This window comes from Cynocephalus volans, chromosome X (assembly GCF_027409185.1).
Source record: "Cynocephalus volans isolate mCynVol1 chromosome X, mCynVol1.pri, whole genome shotgun sequence".
Classification (NCBI taxonomy): domain Eukaryota; kingdom Metazoa; phylum Chordata; class Mammalia; order Dermoptera; family Cynocephalidae; genus Cynocephalus; species Cynocephalus volans.
Genome location: NC_084478.1, coordinates 34,197,518 through 34,220,481, shown reverse-complemented (window position 1 = coordinate 34,220,481; position 22,964 = coordinate 34,197,518). Strand labels below are relative to the sequence as shown.

General features: G+C 35.9%; 1 protein-coding gene across 3 annotated transcripts in view; it reads right to left on the bottom strand.

Moving 5' to 3' along the window:
• Positions 1–22,964, bottom strand: part of POLA1 (DNA polymerase alpha 1, catalytic subunit) — a 283,541-nt gene that overhangs the window by 96,490 nt on the left and 164,087 nt on the right. For 2 of the 3 annotated variants that reach the window (XM_063083538.1, XM_063083539.1), the window contains one exon: positions 379–495. In XM_063083538.1, coding sequence (XP_062939608.1) covers positions 379–495 — 117 coding nt within the window. Of the gene's footprint in view, positions 1–378; positions 496–22,964 lie in introns of those variants that run through there. The other variant, XR_010022374.1, reaches the window with a different exon arrangement.

Here is a 22,964-nt window from a genome sequence, read left to right as displayed (position 1 = left end):
ACCTTTTCAGGTAAAGGTTTGGGAGATTTCCTGGCTCCTACAAAAGGGGTTCTGATCAAGTCCAAAGACAATAGCAGTTTCTACAAAGGAACAGCATCTCTTCTGTAATTATGAAATGACAAACAAAGAAATCTGAATAATCCATATAAGAACTAGTCAGTTTCCCTTTTAGTTATACATATAGTATTGCTCATGAAATGTAAAAAAATAAAGTATATATCTTTTTGAAGTCCGGTTATTTAAAAAAAATACATATGTATGTGGAAGTAGGGTGTCTCCACCGGGTAAATACCCAGTATCCACTCCCCAGGGCTGAGGGACGGGCAAATAGCCCTCCACCTCCTTCTACACAGTTCTTTAGCATTATAAGACTATTACCTCTGGTCTAAGTGTAGCTTTCATGCAGGCTGGGCAAAGAGGCCCATTTCGGGAGAACTGAAGGGGTAGGTGCCGAGTTCTATTGCGACATGTTGGCTCCTCACATATCAACCAACCCTGGGGAGAAAAAAGAGAAAACTTTAGTCTTATCGTCACCATGGACAAATACAAATAATAAACCCTTTTGTTATCAAGATATACTAATTTTATTCAAACCTTCCTTACAGATTCTGAAATAGCTCTAGTTACCTTTCTCTCCTGATATGTTAATTAGATCTATGCTCCAAACTTAAAAGTTAGGAAACCCATTAAGTTAAGAAAAAGAGATCACATGAGATGTTACTTCCCTTTTCTTAAAAACAAACAAACAAAAACCTTCTCCCACATACATAAATTAAAATCTCCCAATAAAAACTTCCCTTACATGCAGAATGTAAACCATTGGGTTTTAGTTCATTAGTAAAGACCATTATCAAAGTAAGGAGTGTACCACATAGAAATGAATGACCTTTCCAACAGCTGAGTAGACTGTTGGCTAGTTAATTAATTGCTGTGCTCAGTTTCCTTCTTTGTAAAATGGGTACAACAGTATTTACCTTATAGAGTTGTTATAGTGATATAATACATTTAAAGTGCTTAGAACTTGGCATAAAAGAAACAATAAATGTAAGCAATTATCTCATTTAAAATCAAAACAGATTCTTCTATATAGATTCTCTGGAGGCACAACTCTGGCTATAATGTTTTCAAGGACAACTTCAACTGACCACTATTTTCCAGACATTTGAAATAGCCATTGTCCACTTCTCTGTCCTTTAGAACCCTCTTCTCATTTCCCTTCTTCAGTTACTCTCCCTTGCTGTTCTTGTTTGAATTTTCTCATAGTGATGCAACAACATGCCTGTTATCTTAAATCAGCATTATGCTTGCTATAAAATATATCTGTTAAACATGGAAAACAAAGTTCAGATGGTGATAGTAAGGCACCAAGGTCTGTGGGCTTTGGTGTTACATGTATTGCCTGAGGCCTAATAAGCATAAGGCAAATGAAAGGTGAGGTGCTAGGGTATAAAGGTGAACAAGGTATGCTCCCTTGTCTCAGGGTGCTACTACCTGGGGAGCCACAAGTAGGGACCTGAATATTTGTAGATCTTGCAGTGTTTTGAGAAACAGCAACTTCTGAAATGGTCTTTATGAGTGGAAGTTTGCTAGGTGGAGAAGGTAGGAAAAACAACTTAGGCAGAAAGAACAATATATGCCAACAAATGAAGGCCAGAAAAGGCTGTGCTGTGATATCATTAAGAAAGGGATCAATATCACGTAGAACCCCATTCCCTACTTCTAAACTGAGCAACCTGTTGGTCTTTTATCCCTAGATAAGAGCAGTATTAGGTTAGGTACTTTAGTCTGCCACTTAGTGTTTCCATGTGGTGTTGATCCAAAGCTGAGGGATGCCCTCACTCAATGCTGTGAGGTTTGACCTCATTCCTCAGAACAGGCACTTCTTAGAAGTAGCTATAACCAAACTCAAGGGAAAGCACCAAGAATCAGTTCTTCTAGCTCCATTTAAGGCTTTCACACAGAAAGTACACTGTACAACTTTTTGACTAAAAAAAAATTCTACCTTTAAAGTATAAAATTCACCTAATCAGTACATTCATAGTAAGCTTCATTACTACCTTCATTCATCAGGCTAAACTATTTTAAAATTTAATTTGAACTTTTCAGGTAGAGGGTCTCAATGAGTCCTTATGAAACTTTTAATATATGCCAGAATTATATTAAATATTACGGGGAATGGGCAAAGGTGCCCCAGGCACAGAGTTTCAGGAAATTACAATCTAAACAGGAAAACAAGGTCAACACACAAAGACTAAAAGCAAGTCAGTATGGTTTGGCTTTAAAATCAAGTTGTGTGGGGCCAACTATAAATGCTAGACAATACAGAGGAGAGAGTCCTGTCTGAGACAAACTACTACCACCACAACATAAGACCATGAACCAGAATAAAGAATTGCTGGTTCTGAGTCACAGGCAACTATTTGTTCCAATTCCTAGGATCTACTACCCATTTTCTTGAAGAGACATTTATATTCATATTTTCATATTTCTGAAACTCAGATGGATTTACATTTGACACATACAGTTTAATGACGTATTTATGTTTACTTCAAAAAAGCTGTTAAGAGTGCAGCTCACAATTGGCCCCTTAGAATTAAAGAAACAAGATATTTTGGTTTAGCCTATTCTAGGCATGGGGACACAGTGGGGAATAGCAGAACTGACAACAGCAAGAGGTATTAAATTTTAAAGGAGCCTATAAACACTGAGGGTGAGACTAGTTGTTTCTGAAGTTCCCGTGTAGGCATATTAATAAAGGAAACAGTAGAATTCAAGCAAACCATGTATGAAAAATGCAGAACTGGACCACTCCTTTATCATTCATTTGGGTTTGTTATATTATACTTGATATCCAAGGCCTTATACGCTTTGGAATGTGTAGTCAGTGAACACCGCATAATTGTAATTCACTCAACTTTAAACAAAATAAAAAATAAGCAAGCAGACAGGTAACAACCATCATGTTTTGAGACAATAAATTAAGTACCTGAATACAACCTGGAAGTTAAAATTATTTTTTAATTTTTAAAATATTATATTCAAAAAGCTAAAGTTCTTTTCAGATGTTTTTGAAACTTGATTTTGTCAATTTACTATAACTTTATGACTCACTAGGTGAGCTGCCAACCAGGGAGATGCTAAGTTGTCATCTCACCTGTTTTTAAGCAAACACCTAACTCAATCTCTGACAGAGTTACTAACTAAATGTCCTTCCAAATCATATAGAAAACAGATAATATAATTTATCTAGACTTCCTACCAGTTATAATTAACATTAAAGAGGTCTTTTTTTCTTTGTCACCTCTCTATTCAGTGCTTATTTGGGTTTGTTTGTACTAACTATCGGTTAATCTCCCTTTACAAATGACAACAATAACTAGTGCTATTATGCATGGAAATTAAACATGCTGATAACTGTGAGAAGGGAACTGGGGCTGAAAAAAAAATATTAGAAGCCTGTAACTCTTTATGCTTCTTGTTTTATTTTGATAATTAAGCTTTTGGTCATGGTGTATTTTAAACAAAACTCTTCTATGGGGGAAACAGTCCCTAATCATATTCGAGATAAGCTTTGCTTCAATTCAATTTCATCAAGTACATTTTGGTTAACCCTTTGTTCCCCCAACAAATGTTAACCGACTAGCCTAAATCTAACTTCCAAGGAACATTCATGTTGTTAAAAATAAATATGTCAGGCCTTTAAAAATATTCCATGGCGGGGCAAATCAGTACAAGATCTCATAGTAAATCTTGCCTCTCAAGGGTGATAAAAACAAAGCAAATGAAAATAATAATACTGTATAAGTTCACTTTGAATTATTACTCACAAAGATAAAACTAAACTTATTTTCATTTCCCATTTTGGAAAATAATGTATATAGCCCAAGGCTGTGTTGACAAGTCAATGTGAGAAGAAATTTTTAATAGAAAGTGTAGTTCCTTGGAAGTCCAATCTATAAAAAGGTTTGGGTTTTAGTAAAAACCTCCAGAACCACTGTAAGGATGTCTGCCATCCAAGTATATCATTTTATTATGTAATGCCACACACAAATTGTCACAACCAACAGGAATAAGGTCATCAAGTTTTCATTTGACTAGCTTAGCCACATTTATAAGTAGAAGGTTCAAAAGAGGTGAAGCCAGGCTGGCTAGTAGCAAAACAAACCTTAACGAAAACATGCAAAGCTCTATTACCTGTTGCTTTAATCTCAGCATCACTAATTCCTTAAAATCATTGTGTACGGAATTGTGTCAAATGCTGATTGGTTCTGATTGCTAAATTATATTTCTGAGGCCTCAACTAAAATGGTTTCTGTCTGCACATGCTAAAAAGGGATCGATTTCCACTTGTAACTGAGGCGTTCCTGGTAGTTGCACCTTAAACACAAACTGTTATTCACTTGTGTACATTTGTATTTTTAGAAGAATGCACATGCAGAAATCATCCAGATGTGGAAATGTGGTACATAGGAGGGCCTCGAAAATATCTTTTGAATAAACGAATGAATAGAAATGATAAAATAAAAATACAGAGGAGCAAGTTTGTGAAAAATAATAAGGAAAGGGTCTAAAATTCACAGGAGAAAGAAAAATCACAGTAGTTCTCATACTCTTGAGTCAAATATATGGTGGGTCCTTCTCCCATTCCCAATGAGTCACTAAGTCTGTCTACGGTCGTTCCTTTATTGTCCCATTACATCAACCTCACCCAAGCCCAGACCTGAGAGTTGTCTACTGTAGTAGCCTCCTCTCTGGTTTGCCTGACTCCGTTCTCCCCCACAATCAGTACAGAGTTGTCAAGTGTAGTTTCCCAGGGTTCTCCACTCCCATTCCCCAATAGTATACCCTGCATAGACAATTAAGAACAAACTCGTTGGTCTGGCTTTCAAATCTTTACAATCTCATTCTGTCCTCCCCTTTTTCATCATACTCTTACGCAAACTCTTCACCCCACTGGATTGGTTTTCTCACTGTGCTCACCACATCTTGCCTATTTTCACCTCCTTGTCATTGCTCATACTGAAAAATCTCTACCTAAAATGTCTATTCCTTGACCATCAGTTCATTCCTCATCTGTGAAATTTTCCCAGCCCACAGCTACTTCTTCTATCCTACCTGACACCGAGCACACACTGCTTGGCACTGTCCCTTAACCATCTTATTTTACTTCTCTAACTAGATGGTCAGTCGGCTGGGGATGATCTGCTTTGAATTTGGTAGTGTCCTCCTTAATCTCTATCACAAAGGTTTACTTACACTCAATGAAGAATACAGGACTGGGTTTATGAAAAACTGCACGTGAGTGGTGTTTCTTCCCTCCCATTTATTAATCGGTAATTCTGTGTAAATCACTGAACCCACTGAAACTCTGAGCCTCAGTTTCCTTGTCTATAAAACAGAAGGTAATGATATTTACCCTCCAGAGGATCAAATAAGCAAACTCACAAAAATGTTCAGTAAATGTAAGATATTGTTATTATCCTACGTATTCCTCCAGTATTGGGGAACATTATTACTGAGCTACAGCTGACGATGCACTATTAAAGATGTACTATTTTAACCAGGAAAGGGCCAGGTCAGCTTCCACCTGGTGTTATTACAAAATGGAAAACTACAGTGATGGATAAATGGTAAGATTAGGTGGAGCTGCTTCTCAATTTGATTGAAAAATATTAAATCTATGTCAACATAAGTGAAATTTTCATGTTTTTCCTGACAAAACTATACATGATTTGAAGTTACAGATGGCAGAACTGACAGTAAGGGAAGAGGAGGTGGTCTTTGCTTTATTTAGGGATTCACAGAGATTTTCAAGAGACAACATAGTCCTGCAGTGACATATGATTTAGTTTAAATTTTAACGGCTCTCCAGGAGTACAGTGATAGGGTCACAGGGCACAGTCTGCCAGCATGTCTGCTCTTTCAGAGTGCATCACATCATTACTAGTTTTTGTTAATGGCCATCAACTGCTCCTCTCCCCAAACTATATGCACTTTGAGAATATCAGACTCTCTTTTTACCCAAAACCATTTATAAGTGTTCTGGGGTTCCCTTGCAGGCATATTTTTCTGTCAGAGAAATATCCCCAGTTTAAAAAAAAAAGTGGCTCTTCTTATAGATAGTGCACAGTACGGGCCCACAGCTGCTTTTGAAGAGTGACATGTTGTGATTTGGGATTTCCAGAAATATCAAAAAACAAACTGCTTTCTGACCCACATTTGCACCCAAAACTGGGAGAAAATTTCCCTAAGATCTCCAGGGGAAGTTTTAACAGGAATATAATTTTGCTTTTAAAGTTAAATCTTCTACAACGCAGCATGCTGGCATGTCAAAGAGTGATTATTAAGTCTCAGAGAGGTGCCAGGGTAGGAGATGAAAGAGCAAATCAGGAAAAATAAATATATAAACTAACTATCCAACAAAGTTAATACAAAAATATTTTGAACAAAATTATCAAACAAAACAGAAGTGGAAAGTGCCTTGTCGGTCAATGTAAGAATTTTAAAAATTATTAAAATTGATTTTTAAAGTAAGACATCTCTTTAAATGAACAGTCATATGTCATTTCATCCAAGTTATTTGAAACTTATTGATCTTATCATTTGTGCAAGGACCAGACTCTGCCATCAGTTTGCTGAAAGGATAATGGAGCACTCCCAAACTGTTATGATAGGTTAGATGCAAACAGTGGTCCTCATTTAAACACATAGAATAGTACTACAAGTGGACAAATTCCACCTCAGCAATTGTATATTACATGATAAATTAGCAACTTGGTCTGCTTTGCCTCACATCAAATCCAATTCCATAGCCTTGCTATTTTAATTTGCAATCAGAGCTTGAGCATCAGAAGATGTACCTGAGGTACATTAAAAAGCCCCATGCAAGCCATCTTCTCCTGCTATACTGTGAGCACAGAAAGCCAACAATTACCAGCAATTGTACTTTACCACTGTAGGACAATACTAGAAGAGTTAAAATTGTCTCCATGCAAGGAAGTGGCAAAAATATACTGAAAATGACTTTATATGGAAAATTACATTTTGGGGGAAAAAAGTTCAATGAAGGACATGTAGCTTTCTGTATGGGCAACTGAAAACCTTTCTTGGTATATTCAAGCCTATTCTATAAAACACTGTCCCTATTCATTCAACTCAAAAGCAAGCTACATTCTTAGGCTATAATAGGTCACAACTAAGTACACAGTACCTTGCTTCAGGAATAATTTTGCTTTGTCTGTCAAATGTCAACAAAGCACAAAGAGCTCATGTAACCCAGCCACGTACTGTGGATGTAAGAGATCTAACAAAATACAAATAATAAGAACACAAGATTTCACAGCCACCCTACTTTCACTTTATATGAGAAAATGAAAGCACTTTCCTCTCCACATCCCATTAATCTCTATTGTATTACAAATCTTTTCATAAAATATTTTTTCCCCTATATAAAGTTACAAGTGACCTGGGGATATAATATTCCAACTGTGATCAATGTCCAACTTTCCAACATTAATGGTTTTAAGTGGATGTACAAGGAAAAGGAGGAAAGAATCAAACGGAATGAGATAGTAAAATGGGTACTCTGGTGCTTATATTAATATTTTAGTGATGAAGCCTCTTAGAAAAATTGTCCATTACTTTCATCACCATTCCTGCCTCTCAAGTCTTCACTCTTGAAATGCACACATAATAATGAATAAACTTCAAAAGTAAATTCAAGGCTTAGTTTCACTGATATGTGCACAGAAAAAAAAAGACTGGAAGGAAATACTCTAACATGTCATCACTGGTTATCTCTGGGTGGTTTTTTCTTGATTTTTAATTTTCTAAAATTTCTACAAGTATATATTGTTTTTATATTGTTAAGAAGGAAGAGGCAGTTTTGCCAAGAGTTTTCAATATAATTAAATCGCTAATACATCTGAAAAATATTCTGAGCTATATCATGCATTTAGCTGTTGCCAAGATAAATTTTCAGGGAAATAAGCCTATTAAAAAAAAAAAAGAAAAAATTGTTCTTTAAGAAATTTTCTTACTAATTCTAAATTTCAAAAATAGATCAATTTAACCACACAAGCAGTCCTCAAGTAGAAAGTGGCAGGGCATGTATTAGTAGTATTAGCATCATTTGTTAAATTAAGCCACTAAAGTGCACAGTCTTTAATGAAATATGACTTGAATATTTTCTTTATGATGGTGTATCTCTGAAGGCAGGTAATAAATTAGTTTTAAAGAGAGGTGCCTTGTTCCCCATGCCCTCCCTCCTGCCTTTATTCAATGTGCACAAAGATCAACTCAGATGTCCTAGGGTAAGAACCAAATTAAAAAAAAAAAAAAAAATCAATCAGGAGGGTATGCCTAGAACCTTCTTACCAGAAGAGTTTTTCTTTGCTCAAATATAGCTAAAAGTAATTTTTATTGTTGTATGCTAGTATTTACTGGTATGGTTTAATGTGACATGTCTTTGGGTGCCAAACAACAAATGTTAAAACTAAACTATCTATGCGATTGCCTCAAAAGGCATCTTAAAATCAGAATGGAGTTCAAACCATCACTAGGCAATGTTTGTTCACTTAACTTTAATTATTTTCTCCTTGAGAATGGTACTAATGAAACTGAATATCTTTCATGGTTTCAACGGGCCGTTTGAATAGTCTGTAAACAGAACTAAGGGTAGACAAGAGATCTGGCCGAGCCAGGGGGTTGCTAGGTGATGTAGAATGTAAACCCACAAACTTGCTAAGGTTTGCTTTGCTTTCATGCCACTTTCACACACTCTCAAAAGTTGAGAATTGATTTTTCAGGTGGCCATTAAAAAAGAGCCCCCCCACCCCCCATTCACTCCCTCCAGATGCTCTGCTAGCTTCAGAAGAGATGAAATCTATCTTTGGCTGTAACATGGGAAATTTCTGGTTTTAAACAAACATGGGATTATATATTTTCTGACTGCCCATAATTTAAGAAATAAATGCAAGGTGTATTTTACCACTTCAAAAAGACACTTCCAACCTTCTCTTTATCCAACTTTAAATAAAACTCAGATTTCTTTCCAAATAAAAAAATTAAAAAAAAAAAAAAAAACACAATAACTGGGCACAATCTCGGAGACTTGGAGCACAAAAACCAAAACCTCTTGGCAAATGCATTAGCACAGATCATCATCACAACAAACCTTTCGCGTTGGCCACTCTCATCTTACTTCTCTGGTCTGCAGCAAGACTGACTGCCTGTGAGACTTCTCCCTCCAGCCCCCTCCCCCATCCTCCTTTTTAAGTAGCTGATCAGAGATTGTCCAGTAAGAGCACTTTATTAGATCATCAGCCAGAGGGGTTCACAAGTACTGAGAGCAATGGGCTCAAATGCGGCACATCAGTTTTAATAGACCAGGGGCTACTAGTAAACTGCAGATACTGCTGAGAACTTTCCATGCACTGAACTCTTGAAAAAGCACCGTCTCTCCAGCTTAAATGCAGCTGCCTCTTTCAATGCCGCAAATGGGTAAATTTGACAAAAAAGCCACCATTAAGACTACATGAAAGGCTCAAGACAACATCCTTTCAATGCTTTGTACTTCAGTAATCAGATGTACTTACTCACCCCCTCCCCCAAACCCGATCAAGAACTATTTCTGAATGGTAGGAAATAATTCCACTTTGTACATCTTTTAGTTAATCAAGACTTTCTATTCAGCAATTTGACCTTTTGTTCAAAACAGGATTATCAGTTTTTTCGCCAGTTACCAAGGGCGACTCGCATGGTGAACATAATTGCAATAATTTGCAAAACACCATGGCAACCCACATTACAACTAGGTAAATACTGGGCTTTTGTGCTACATTGTTATTTTCAGAGATGCTGAAGTCAAAGAACGAATGACAAATGAACACAAAATTTATATTTGCTTTGTCTCAAAAGAGAAGAAAATTGATAACAAGAATTGAGGGGAAACCGGCTACAGCTGTAATTTCTAACTTGATTAATTAGGATGGTAACAGTCCTTAACAGTATATTCAACAAACAGCCCTGACTTCGTCTCTCCACCCACCTCTCTCTATACCACTACCACTATCCCCCCCTACCCCAGACAAATTTTTTCAGCTTGGAGAACAAACATCCCCCATTTGCTCTTTTCTTCAACTTAATGGAATCCTTAATTGCAGAATATTGTTCTCCTGTTCTTCACTGCAATGAAAACGAGAGAAAGGAGAGTGCCAGGGCAGACAGGGAGCTACAGTCATTTTTTGCCGCCTCTTTTGGACACCCCAGGCCCAATGATGAGACGGCATTTTCTTGATATCAGCAGCTGTTTTGTAGCAGACAATAAAGTAAAAATTATTTAGCTTTTCAGAAAAGCCACTTCTTTCCTCTTGGCAACACAAGGTAAGTATACACACCGAGATAAAGTTTCATAATTTAAATGCCAGAATGTAAGATAAGAAAATAATAATAAAAAAAAACATAAACTTTTCTTGTAAAGAAATTAACTGCAGTACTGTCCAAAAAGCTGTTGAAATGCATGCATTTGCTATTTGAGGAAGATGTTCAACAATATCACCAATGTACTGAAAACAACCACTTTATACTCACAGAGATCCCAATTCACAAAACAATCTATAAATATAAACTAAGTACTCAGAAATTAATACAAAAATCATTGTTAGTGGATAAACACAGATTCACAAATAGTACTATAATTTTTTCAATGATAAATATGATGATTAGAAAACTTACATCAGAATTTTTTTACTTAGGTACTTAGGTATGAAAGGCAGGTTCTATTTTATAGTAAAGGAACAGTTATTTCCTAAGAGGCACATTTTCTGCTAGAATGCCTAGCTTTTTGGAAATCATCAAAACTGTCTTTTCCATGCAAAACGCAGTATTTCAGGATGAGAAAAAGAGAAATACACCCAGAAAGGGCTTGCAGAAGTTACACTGCAGAGATCTTGAGAGATAAGCAGCTGTAGATGCATTCTGAACACAGGCCAGCCTTTCCTTCATCTGCCTCTTAACAAGGAAGAGCAAAAGGAGAGTCTCTGAAACGATCCGCATATTTTCCCTAACTTGTAAAAAATCAAATGAACCTGATACTATAATGGGTCCATTCTTATTTTGTCAGGGCCGAAAATTCCCAGACAGATCTCTAAGATTCAGCTTAGAGAATTCATAATACAACATTCTGCAGAATATGCCTCCGAAATTATAGATGCTGTGACTTCTCTTGAAGAACAGAAATCAAAAGGATGTGACACATTAACTCCTTCTAAGTCAGTGACAACCTCTTTACATCTTGAAAATTTTTATTTTCTGACTTAGTTCATTCCAAATTTTTCATACCTGTATTAGCTGCATTCCTATCAAAAGTGTAAATGTTAAGAGGAAATGCATCCTTTAGTTTCAAATGATAAAGGACTGAACAAACCTTCAATACTTTTTAATCAAATAGAATTGACGATAGATCATAAAGTGGGCCTGAAATCCCCATGACACAAAATTCTTTAAGAAACCCTTACACGTAAATGAAATATTTATAATCTATCTGCAATTTCTTCACTTGTAACATTTTACCGAGCATACTTGCCCCCTAACCTTTTGTGGCCTCTGTTCCAGTTTTTTTTTTTTTTTTTTTTGCCAGTGGGCTAGAATGCTTCTTGACTTCTATTTGTTTAGAAAAGCTCATCTACAAGGGACTGCAACATCCAACCTTCTATAATGTTACTAAATTATCCAAATCCCTAAATCAGGAATGGCGAATATCTAGCGGAGGTATTGCATTTCCTCTCCAACTCCATCCCCATGGTCATTACAAGATAGAAGCTGGCACTCAATGTGAAACCCATCTGCAATCCTTGCCCCAAATCCCTCTTGCTCTAGAATTCCCAACTCTGGCTGCATGTTGGAATCACCAGGAGACTGCAATAACACAGATGGCTGAGTGCCACCCCCAGAGTTTCTAATTCAGTAGGTCTTGGGTGGGGCCCGAGAATTTGCATCTCTAACAAGTTCCCAGGTGATAACAGCTGCTGGTTTGGGAGCCTCACTTTAAGAATCACTAGTCTGGTACATAGAATGGGCATCAGGACTTTACGAAACTACTCAAGTGATTCTAACGTGCAGCCAAGGTTGAGAACCACTGCTCTATATTATTCTCATTCCCTCTCTTGTTCAAAGAGTACTACTGGTTATTACCTTCTGAACAATGAACTCTATAAACAGAATTGTACTTTAAAAAAATTCTCTTTCAACTCTTTTTCCTTCAATATTTACTCTTTCTTTAGATATTGTTTATGTAGTTCTTTTTTTTTACTCTTCCAAATTCTTCATGCAGCACTAGAATTATCAAAGAATGATGCATTAGAATTATCAAAAGAATTATGAGAATTATGCAGCATTAGAATTATCAAATCTGACTTAATTCTATTACAAGAACTGACCAATTCCTAAATGGTTCACATCATGTATGTAGCTTAGTAACACTAGTCCTTTAAACAACCCAATAACAAAGAACCTTACTCTAAAAATAAAAATATGCCCCTAAAATAAAAATATGTCCCTAAAATATGAAATGTACTTCACTTAGAATCACAGAATTTTAGGAGTGCTGGTAAAAATAGTATTATAGAAAGCAGTCACAATTACATTTTTGACTTTGACAAGTAATATGAAATAATATATTTAAACCTTAAATTTTAAAGTTGGAAGGAACTTTAGAACTCTAATCTAATCCTTTATATCTGAGGAAAATAAGGCCCAGGAAAAGAAAATTCCTTGCACACTGTCACACAGCATTTGGACTGAACTTCTAGTCCAGTGTTCTTTACATTCCACCCCTATGCTGCTTAATCCCTCTCTGGTGGGGTATATTGATAGTAGGGGAGGTATATGAAAAAATCTCTGTATCTTCCTCTCAATTTTACTGTGAACCTAAAACTGTTCTAAAAAATTAAGTCAATTTTTTAATAATCTTGGAGTTGGGAAAATGTTTTATCGCCCCAACTCAAAGATTATTAATTACTTTTATAATTCCATTTTCTAAGTTTATGTTTTTGATCCATCTGAAATTTGTTTTAGTGTAAGGAGCAAAAAAGAAATTCAACTGTAATTTTTTTCCAGATGACTATTCCCTACTGATATGAAGTACCCCTTTATAAAATACTAAACGCAACTTTGGGTCTATCTCTGGACTTTCTAAATTGGCTCCATTAAAATCACCAAATATTTTTGCACAAAAATATTTTAAATACCCTAAACTCCAAAAAATTATAAAAACAGGTAGGACTACTAGGTCATTTTCTTTGTCAGAATTTTCCTGTGATTATTTTTTTTTTTGATTGAGGAAGCTCTAAATTTATGTATAAACTTAGAGGAGAACTGACAATTCCAAAATGCTGAGCAGTCCTAGACAAGAATATATACTTTTCCATTACTCAAGTCTTCTTTTAAGTCCTCCAGCAGCATTTTAAAGCTTTCTTCATATATAACCAGTACATTTCTTAAGTTTATTCCTCAGTATTTTATCTTTTTAGTCATTACTGTAAATGAGATTTAATTCTTTTTTTTTTTTTTGTCGTTTTTTCGTGACCGGCACTCAGCCAGTGAGTGCACCGGTCAGTCCTATATAGGATCCGAACCCGCGGCGGGAGTGTCGCCGCGCTCCCAGCGCAGCACTCTACCAACTGTGCCACGGGCTCGGCCCGAGATTTAATTCTTTTATGGAATTTTCTAAGTAGTTGTTGTTTGTATAGCCCAAAGATTTTTTAATATTATTTTTATAACTAGTAATCTTACTAAATTCTTTATGACAGTCTCTTGGTTGATTTCATTGCATTTTTCGGGTTTACAATGATCTGTACATAATGATAATTTCCCTCTTCCCCTTCCAATTTTTATATATTTATTTTTCTTGTCTAATTACAATAGCTAATGCTTTCAAAACTTGGTGCTTATCAACATTTCCACTGGGCTGCCTCTAGCAGCAGATTCCCTAAAAATGTAGGGCTGTGGACCCAAGAAGTAAGCCACCCAGGGATCTCTGCAACTGAAAAAGGTAATTTTATTAAAATCATTATAAATTCTGTAGGGACTGTTGTCTCAGAGTGCCTAAAATAAACTTTAGAGCTAAGTTTAGTTTAAGAATATTAAATGACTGACTAAATTCTAAAGTAGCTCCTTTTCATATTTGGGGAATTAGTCCTCTTAAGAGCTCCCTTTCCTAACATGTCTTATTTAAATTGAACTTTATTATCCAATCACTTCTCTTGGCTCTGCCTCTAAAAAACACATGACATGGGAGAGATCTCAATTTTGGGGCCTTGGTCTTGTCTGAAGGGTGTCACATTAGGCTAGACGGTTGTAAGTTCTGTGCAAGCACAAGAATTCTCTAACTCTACAACATAATTTTTTTAAAAAATGAACATGAGCTTCCCTTCATGACGTATCCATAACTGAGATTAACAAAATATACATATGCTCCTATCACTGAAAAAATATCACTGAAAGTATTTCCTCTTCACTAAATGCCATTACTCCACCATTATTAAGTTAGGATTTCATGCTATTACTGTTTTCATTCAACTTCTCCTCACTGAATAATATGTCAGTGAATGTCTAGAGTAGTGATTCTCAAAGTGCAGTCCCTGGATCAGCAGCATAAGCATCACCTGGGAACTTGTGAGAGACATAAATTCTCCAGCCTCACCCCAGACCTAGAATCAGACACTCTGGGGATGGCACCTAGCAATCTGTGTTTCAACGAGTCCTCCATGATGTGGCTGTGATAAGTGGGCATGTACTTATACAAATAAGGTTTAATAAGTATAAATCATGAGACTAAATGGCACACTCTATCAAGTTGTGAAACATATAGAAGCCAGGCTGAGGTAGAGTGCTAGAATGACAGATGAAAGGCGGGGGGAAAAAAATATATATCTATATCATTAGTTGCTAATGCTGACATTTGCCCATTATGGTCCCCCTCCCCCTCTCAAAGTCCAAAATACTCTGTACCGTTCTGAATACTTTGATTAGTAAGGAACTTAATATATATTCCCAGGGCCTACAATTTCTAATTGCAAGAGTATAAGGAAAGGATCGCTGAAGAAAATATCTTCCACCTTAGAGATGTTTTCATGTATTACTGAAATAGGTTCAAAGAAAAGTTCTTTAGATTCGGCTTCCAGCTCTCTGGACCTTACTCTGAATCTTCTAACTAGCCCCTAAGTCTACTTTCATGTCTCACCCATCTGCCGCAAGACTGGCATTCCTCCCATGGACACTGATGATTTTAGGCATGCCTGTCCATTTGCTAGTCCACTGTCCTACTTTTGATTCCACTCTGGGGCTTAGGAGATGCTTCTGGGAAAAGATTCTCTTTAGCTCCTTATCTGATGTTTTATATAATAAAACTAAAGAATCTGACTTTGCTGCATAAGTACTATCACTCAGTGTTCCTCCAGGAAAGCAGAAAATGGGGCTGGAGTAGGCCATTAATTTACTATGAAGAGAGAAGTCTCTACCTAATCAAATTTTTCCCTGGGAACACTCTCAGAAGGTCTTGTATGTTAGAAGCCAGCAGAGAGATTTACATTTCCTCATGCTGGACTTCAAACTATCATCAAAGCAGGAAAGCCTCTTGGAATAGGATGAGTTTTATGAATTCTTTGGGGACAACAGAAGGACTGAGATACTATGCTAACTGGCCACAAACTGGACAGAGTTACCGAACACACAAAAGCCCTCTGCTTCAAGGTGGTCAAATACTTGAGGTCTTTTTCATGTCAGTATGAAATGATGAAGACCCTTCCACTCTACTGCTACATTTACAGTGTCACTAAAACACCGATGAGCATAAAGGTATGTGGGTAACAAGTACCTGGAGTGAGGACATAGCTATTCACATGTCTGGCAAACTGATTCCCTAAACAACAAGGATTCGTCTATCTAGCCCAGCTTATATCCTGGCTGCTCATATCAGGAACATCATTATCAGAATAATACTTAAAGTGACTTTTAAAGTGAAAACATTCCAAGAGGGATATATTTTTCACATATTTGTACAAATCACTTTCTTCAAATAATTAAATTGAATGCTTGCTAAGGGCAAACAACATGCTGATCTATATTAAAGCATAGTTTCAATTGCATCATCTGGGGAATGGCTCTTTTTATCTGGGAGACCTGGAATACAAGAGGGTGAACATGACTTCAAGAGCAGGAAGTAGTCCAAACGTGCTCATACAAAAGGAGATGAAAAGTTTGAGGATGTGGGAAAGTAGGAAAGATGTGGAATAAAGCAAGAAAGAAGGGCAACCACAGGTCAGCCTCTCCACCCCCAAGGGCTGGAATCCTATCATTCAACTTTGAGCCGCTATGGCCTAGAATAGTGTCTGATACACTGCCCAAGCTGAAGAAATATTCTTTTAATTATAAACTGATGGAATTAAGCTTTCTGGTATCAAAATTAATTCAGATGGCTGAATATTCCAACTTCCCTCAGGCTAAGCTGCCTGTGAGAGTCCAAAAGCCCTTCCCCACATTCCTCCACTGCACCTGCTTATAGGAGGCAAAGAAGTCCTGTGGCAAAGTGGAAGGGCAAGAGCCAAGTCAAGAGCCAAGTCAAGGTCTCCTCTCACCTCACTGCTTTAGGAACCAGGTGCCTGGGGCAAGCTCTTCAGCCCCTGAATCTTTGGGGTGTTCCTGTGGATACTGAAAGTAACACTTACCTTGTCTCTTTCATGAGATGATACTGTGAGCATCATGCAAGACCAATGTCTCAAACTGGCTTAAGAGACTTGTGAACAAGAGTAATTCCCATGTACACGCACTCATGTTTTCTCTCCCAGCAATATTCAGTGCAATATTTTGTGGGCTTTTCTAATTTAAGGCATCTTTAAAATATTAAAACATTTTCATCAGAATGATTATTTTTGGATTATGATGTGATCCATATTTCTTGGAAAATGGAAAACAGTGTACCTTCTCTATGTTGCTTCACAGCAGACAACTCAATGATGATTGCATTAATTAAATATTGAATATATAACCAAAAGATATGGCCTATTGGTTAATCAAAGGTAAATCTGAAATAGAATTACATTTTTAGAAAGATTATGCTTGAAGTTAAACCAGGCTTCCTCCTAGAAATAAGCTTTCAGAGAATTCAAAGATAGCATTATTCTCTTGCCTCCTCTCAGGGCTTCTCAAAGTATGACTTTAGAAAGTAATGCCATGTCTCAAGTTTTTTTTTATCCCAGGATAATTTTTAGTTCCACTGTACAATTATACAGGAATCCTTTAGCTACCTCAGCAGTTTATGAAATATTTTAGAAGAATGTAAACCCTGTCTGAATGATCCAAAACAATCCAATACATCATCTATGCTGACCAAGGAATGAAAACATGAGAACAAAACCTGCCACTAAATAATCAAAATGACTCTTCCCATTTGCCCAGGAAGAGAAACCCAGGAATTTTTAACCTTTTCCCTAAATGGACAATACTAAAAAACACTTCATTTATGAATTTAGCAAACTAAAAGTAAGCTTGAACTGGAAATGCCACAGAGAACTTCCATTATGTTCATAATTCAACTTTGCAACCTAAGGGGCAATTCAATGCAACCTAAGGGGCAGCTTTTGTACAGCATATGAACTACCCATTTCCAAAAGGTCTTGGGAATACTAGGAGACAAGAATAAACTGAATTAATGAAAAATAAGTCCAGTACAGATTTTTACATTAGAAGTCAATGTTAATACAGTTTCTTACTAATATAAGGTATCATTGATGTCTCAGAAATGGAAAGCTGTAACATTAAAATAACTCGCTAAATATTTCATATAACTGGATTTTTCCCACCACAAGGCAGATAAAAGGTTTTCCTTTCCCTCTGAGTGTACAATTTGTTGTTTGCCTTAAAAGGAATTTCCTGAAAATGCATTTTCCTTCTTATTAAGAACCTCAGAGACTCAACAGCTAAAAAAAAAAAAAATGGAATCCAAGAGAGCTGAAAAAGATTTAGCTTGATACTAAATTATTTTAATTTCCATTAAAATATTTTTCAAGTTCGCTATAAATGTTAATGTAAATTACTGCCTAAAAAAAGGATGTGAATTTTTGATAAAATAAACCCTCACACTTTATAAAGATTTCATGTATTAAAGAAAACCAGAAGTTCATTTCAAGTAGAAAACTAGCTTATATTCTTTCTGAAGAACAAACACATTAAATTAAAACCTCAAGGCCAAGGAGACTCAAAAGGAAAGACTGAGTCCTTGTAATTGTGTAAGGGAGCCAGGAAGCATGGTACAAATGAGACCAGAACTCTCTAAGTAACTCTATGTCAAAAGAATACAAATTGGAAGAGTATTTCCAAGCTAAAAGCTTAATGAAATAACTTAAAAGAGAATGTAACACTATCATTCACAGAAAACAGAAAGATGTCTTGCACATATTGGAAAAAATGCACTAAATTGAAAAGGGGAAAATAATGAATTATTTTATTGGCAAACCTACTAAAATTTTCAAGAAAATATTGAGTTTTCAGACACACAATAACTTGAGTAAGGATTGTAATTATCAAAATTATTAAATAACTAATATAAAACAAAGAAATAAAATCAAAAGATTTATTAAGATACTGATACTATATAAAACAAGTGTGAAAAATGTAAAATTAACTGCTCAAAATATTTATTTTGGCTTCATATTAAAACAATTAGTTTAGTCTATATTAATAATTTAAATCAAATGGAAAAATTACTTTGTCATTAAAGTAGTACATTTGAGCAAATCTAGTCTATTTTACTAGTCTACTTTAAAACAATTTAAGAAATAAGAAGTATAAAGATAAAAATCTTAATATGCAGTTTGGTAAAGTTCAAGTCAGTCTTTGAACAACACGTTTATCTATCCAGTAAAGCTTGCGTTAATGCGATGTAAGAGTTTGGCAAATTCAACTTTAATGGAGCATAAAAGTGCTTTTGCTTGAAAGTGAGATCATTTTTAAAAATTCAAAGCATGATCACTTTTTCTTTTTTCGTAGGAACAATCTGATACAAGCAGCAAAGCTTAAATAAACTAGAAACATTTCAAATGATCCATAAAGGATTAATAAGCACTGCAGGAAGTCCTATAGGCTCAGCGTATACATTTTCCATCTTTCCCCCCCATGATGGGCATGATATGAAATTCTAAGCAGAAGTGAAGTTTCAAAGTCTCTGAATATTAAAGGGCTGTTGTATTGAGGTGAGAGGTCGCAATTTAGGGCTTTCTAATTTGAAATGGATCAAAACTACAATGGTATTAAGACAAGAATCACTCAAATTTGGACATTCAATTAAAAAGGTCTTTTTGCTGATAATAGCCAGTGGCCAGAAGCAAAACTAAGGCAAAAGGAGTAGTGGTAATCTACAGGCCACTAATATAAGAAGAACAAAATGACAGCTATTATTTTGGCAGAGATAATCTATGCTGAAACACAAAACACACACGCACACAATTTCTTTCAATACAATTTTCTTGTCTTCCCACTGACTTCTGTGATTACCACGGAAAGCAGGGTTCTAAACACATTTCTCAATTGAATCCTCAATCAATAATAGTAAAAAATTCAGATGGAAGATATGGGAAAAAGCATTATGGCATTAGTAAGTGTTTGCAAAACAGGCTGAACTTATCAATATGCACAGAAGTTGATAAGAAAACTCAGATATCTAAAACAGATCATACTTTTGTCACCCCAAAGCTCAGTCACATTGCCTGTGCTCATCAAATTAAAATTTTTTTCATTCTTAGGCTAGACAATCTTCCTTCTTAATCCTTATAATTATTAATTCTTCAAGAATAGATACACCTCATAAAAATTCCCTCTTTTAAATTTAAAAAGGAAACAGCCCCCCAAAAGTACACCTGCCTATTTTCTGTGAAAGATAAAATGCCAGTTTTTCCTTACCTATAGGCATAATTATAACTCAGCACTAGGTCCTAAATTGAAGTTAGAAAGACCATGGCTTTTTAGTATGCACCCAGGCTTACTCCTGGAGTAAACACAGGGCAAAGGAAAAGTATTACTTAGTTTTATACAAACTTTAGAATACAAATATTTTTAAATCTCTGGTGTTTTAATAGTTCCTTGACAGAAGCAAATATTATTCGCTACTACAATGAGATTTCCTTTCTTAAAACGAAGTGCAAATACTAAGTGAGAAGAGTGACATTTAACAATACCAATGAATGTTGGGATCAACAAGAGAAAAACTCAAAAATAGACAAATTAAAAAAACCCAAAATTTGTCTCAAGGAAACAACCTTAAGGTTGGAGTACAACTGTCAAGTTCTCATGTTATTAGCCATCTCTGAAAATACAGAGAACCGTTGTTAAGGTTTTGGCTATATTACTGTTAATTCACAGTACCGTTAGCAGATGGGTAAAAGAAATGAAGTCCAAGCAATTCAGATTTCCATAGTCATAAATTCAATCATTTACTGAACACCTATTTTGTTCTTTGAACTTTCTAGTAACTTGATAGACTAGGATGCAAACTCACTCTTTTATATGGAGGAGACTTTGTGAAAAGAATATATGGGCTTTGGCTTTAAATCAGAGAGGCCCAAACTTAAATCCCAGCTCTACAACATTATTCTTCTTCTAACATTTGGCTGAGTTTCTTACTATAAGAGTCAGGCTCCTTATCTATAAAAATGGAAAAAATACCACCTACCTCACAGGGTTGCTACAAGAATGAAATGAAACTATGTATGTAAAAAGTACCTAGAAAAGTGTTTCACGGATAGCTCAAAAAATACTTAGTCTTTGTTCTTTCTCTTGCTTCCCAGAAGTCTACACAACCTTATAAGGAACAAAACGATTTTACAAAATAACTATGAGACTGTATTAAGGAACTTGGGGGATAAAATTTATACATTCAAAGTTCTTTAGCTGTGATGTCTACTACAGACTTCCTAGAACTGAGATGGGCCTGGGTCTTAACGGTTGAGAAGAATTTAAACAGACAGAAACAGCAAGTGGGTGAGGACAATCCTGGCAATCCTAAGAAAACAAGAAGGTCTATCTGAAGGGATGATGACTTGACAGTGTTGTTGGATGGGAGAGTCTGTGGGGAGGAAAGGTCAGATTACATAATGTCTCAAAGGCCAGAATATAGAGTTTGGCTATAATTCTACATAGATTTAATTAAGCCACTATAGCACTCATGAATGTGTATAAAGTGTGTGTGTTATATTCTAGAGTAGTGTATAAAAGAAGATAGGATACTACCTACCTAAGGTCAAAAAATAGTCCAAATCCATTCGGCTTATATCTAGTATAATCTAACCCACTAAGGGCAACGATGATTAAAAAATAAAGAGTTCCAGAAAAAAAAAAAGGAAAGGGATTTATGAGTGCCACTTACAAATGTTTTGGGGAAAAAAGCATAGAGGAAGGTGGGTATACTCATGTAACACTGAACAGAGCTGTGTAGTTGGAACTAAGGCCTAGAACAGTGAGAAGGTTTAGATTAACTATGGGGGAAAACTTCTGAATGTAAAGCTTGTGAAGATGAGAAGACAGCCCAGCGAGAGACTGTAGCAATACCATTAATGCAAAATATTCAAGATTTTCAAAGCACAGTGGCACAAAGATAGATTTCTCAAGATGCAGTGTTTTCGCCTGGGTGACCTGCAGACAGCATGTTAGTTCGACAATTTATGACTTTTGGTTTAAAGCTGGGAGAGGGGGGTATCCTTCCAGATACGGAGAGCCCTTAATGATAGCACAGCTACAAAACTGCACAGTGATCAAGAGTTACTGAACTAAGAAAAACCTCAGCAAATACTCCCTCAATTATTTCGGCCCTTGGGCATTTTGAAGGGAGAGTACTCATTGATATTATTCTTTTTACAACATTCATTTTATAGAATATCAAGACAGAGTCAAATGTTGACTTACTATGGTAAATAGAGGGGAAAAAAAGCCTGCTTTGATTTCCCTTCCTTTTTTGCCACCTTGGTTTCATGTTTTAGAATGTTGATTAGGTTTGGAAAGGGAGGGGGGCATGCTCTTCCCTTCAGTGAAGACAAAAGACAACAGCTACTTCATTCTGTTGTGTGAATATGTGACACCCCCCCTCCAATTCTCTCACATCATATTAAACTGTGACTTTCAAAAGAGTCCTGAAAAATGTATTACATTTTACGTGTTATTCTAAAAGAATTAGTAAGCGATTATAGTGAAAGGATAAAAGTAGGGCAAAAATGTCTTAGTTTTTTCAGACCAGCTAAAATTTTCAGAGTTTAAAATGACTAGAAAGGCAAACTGTTAGGTATTCAGAAGGAAAATGTGAATGTTTTCCCAAAGGCATTATTAACAATTAATAATCATTACACTGGTGCCTTGTTTACCTGACCTTGTGTAAATTCAGCAGCCTGGTAATTAGACCCATATTTTGCACATTTGTATATTTCCATGCATAGATTTGACTCATTCATTCATCCATTAAAATTTGCTTGACAGACGTAGATGAATAATCAAGCTACAATTTGTATTTACTGGATTATAGAAAATTGCCCAAACTGTTAAGTTCAAGGAAAGCGCATTCTTGTCTCTCTCTTGTGACTGATGTAAAAGCAATTACACATCAGAGGATTGCCCCAAAGCTCTCAGAAGAAGTGGCACTGCTTTTACAATCTGGGGTCTTTAACAGTATCTTTTCTCTGAACATACGAAGACTGTTTAAAGATTAACTCTAACAAGGGAAGAAAATATCTCCGTTCATGTAAGCTTATCATTTAACTCGTTACACTGCCATTTTACAGTAAAAAATAATATTCTGATCAGCCTGCTATATCCACAATAAACAATGGTGCAGCCTTATTCTGCAAAGACATGGCAGAGGCAGTGGAAGGTTTGAAGAGGAGAAATAAGGCAACTTTTTTGGATAGGTTTATGTCAAATACTCCTCC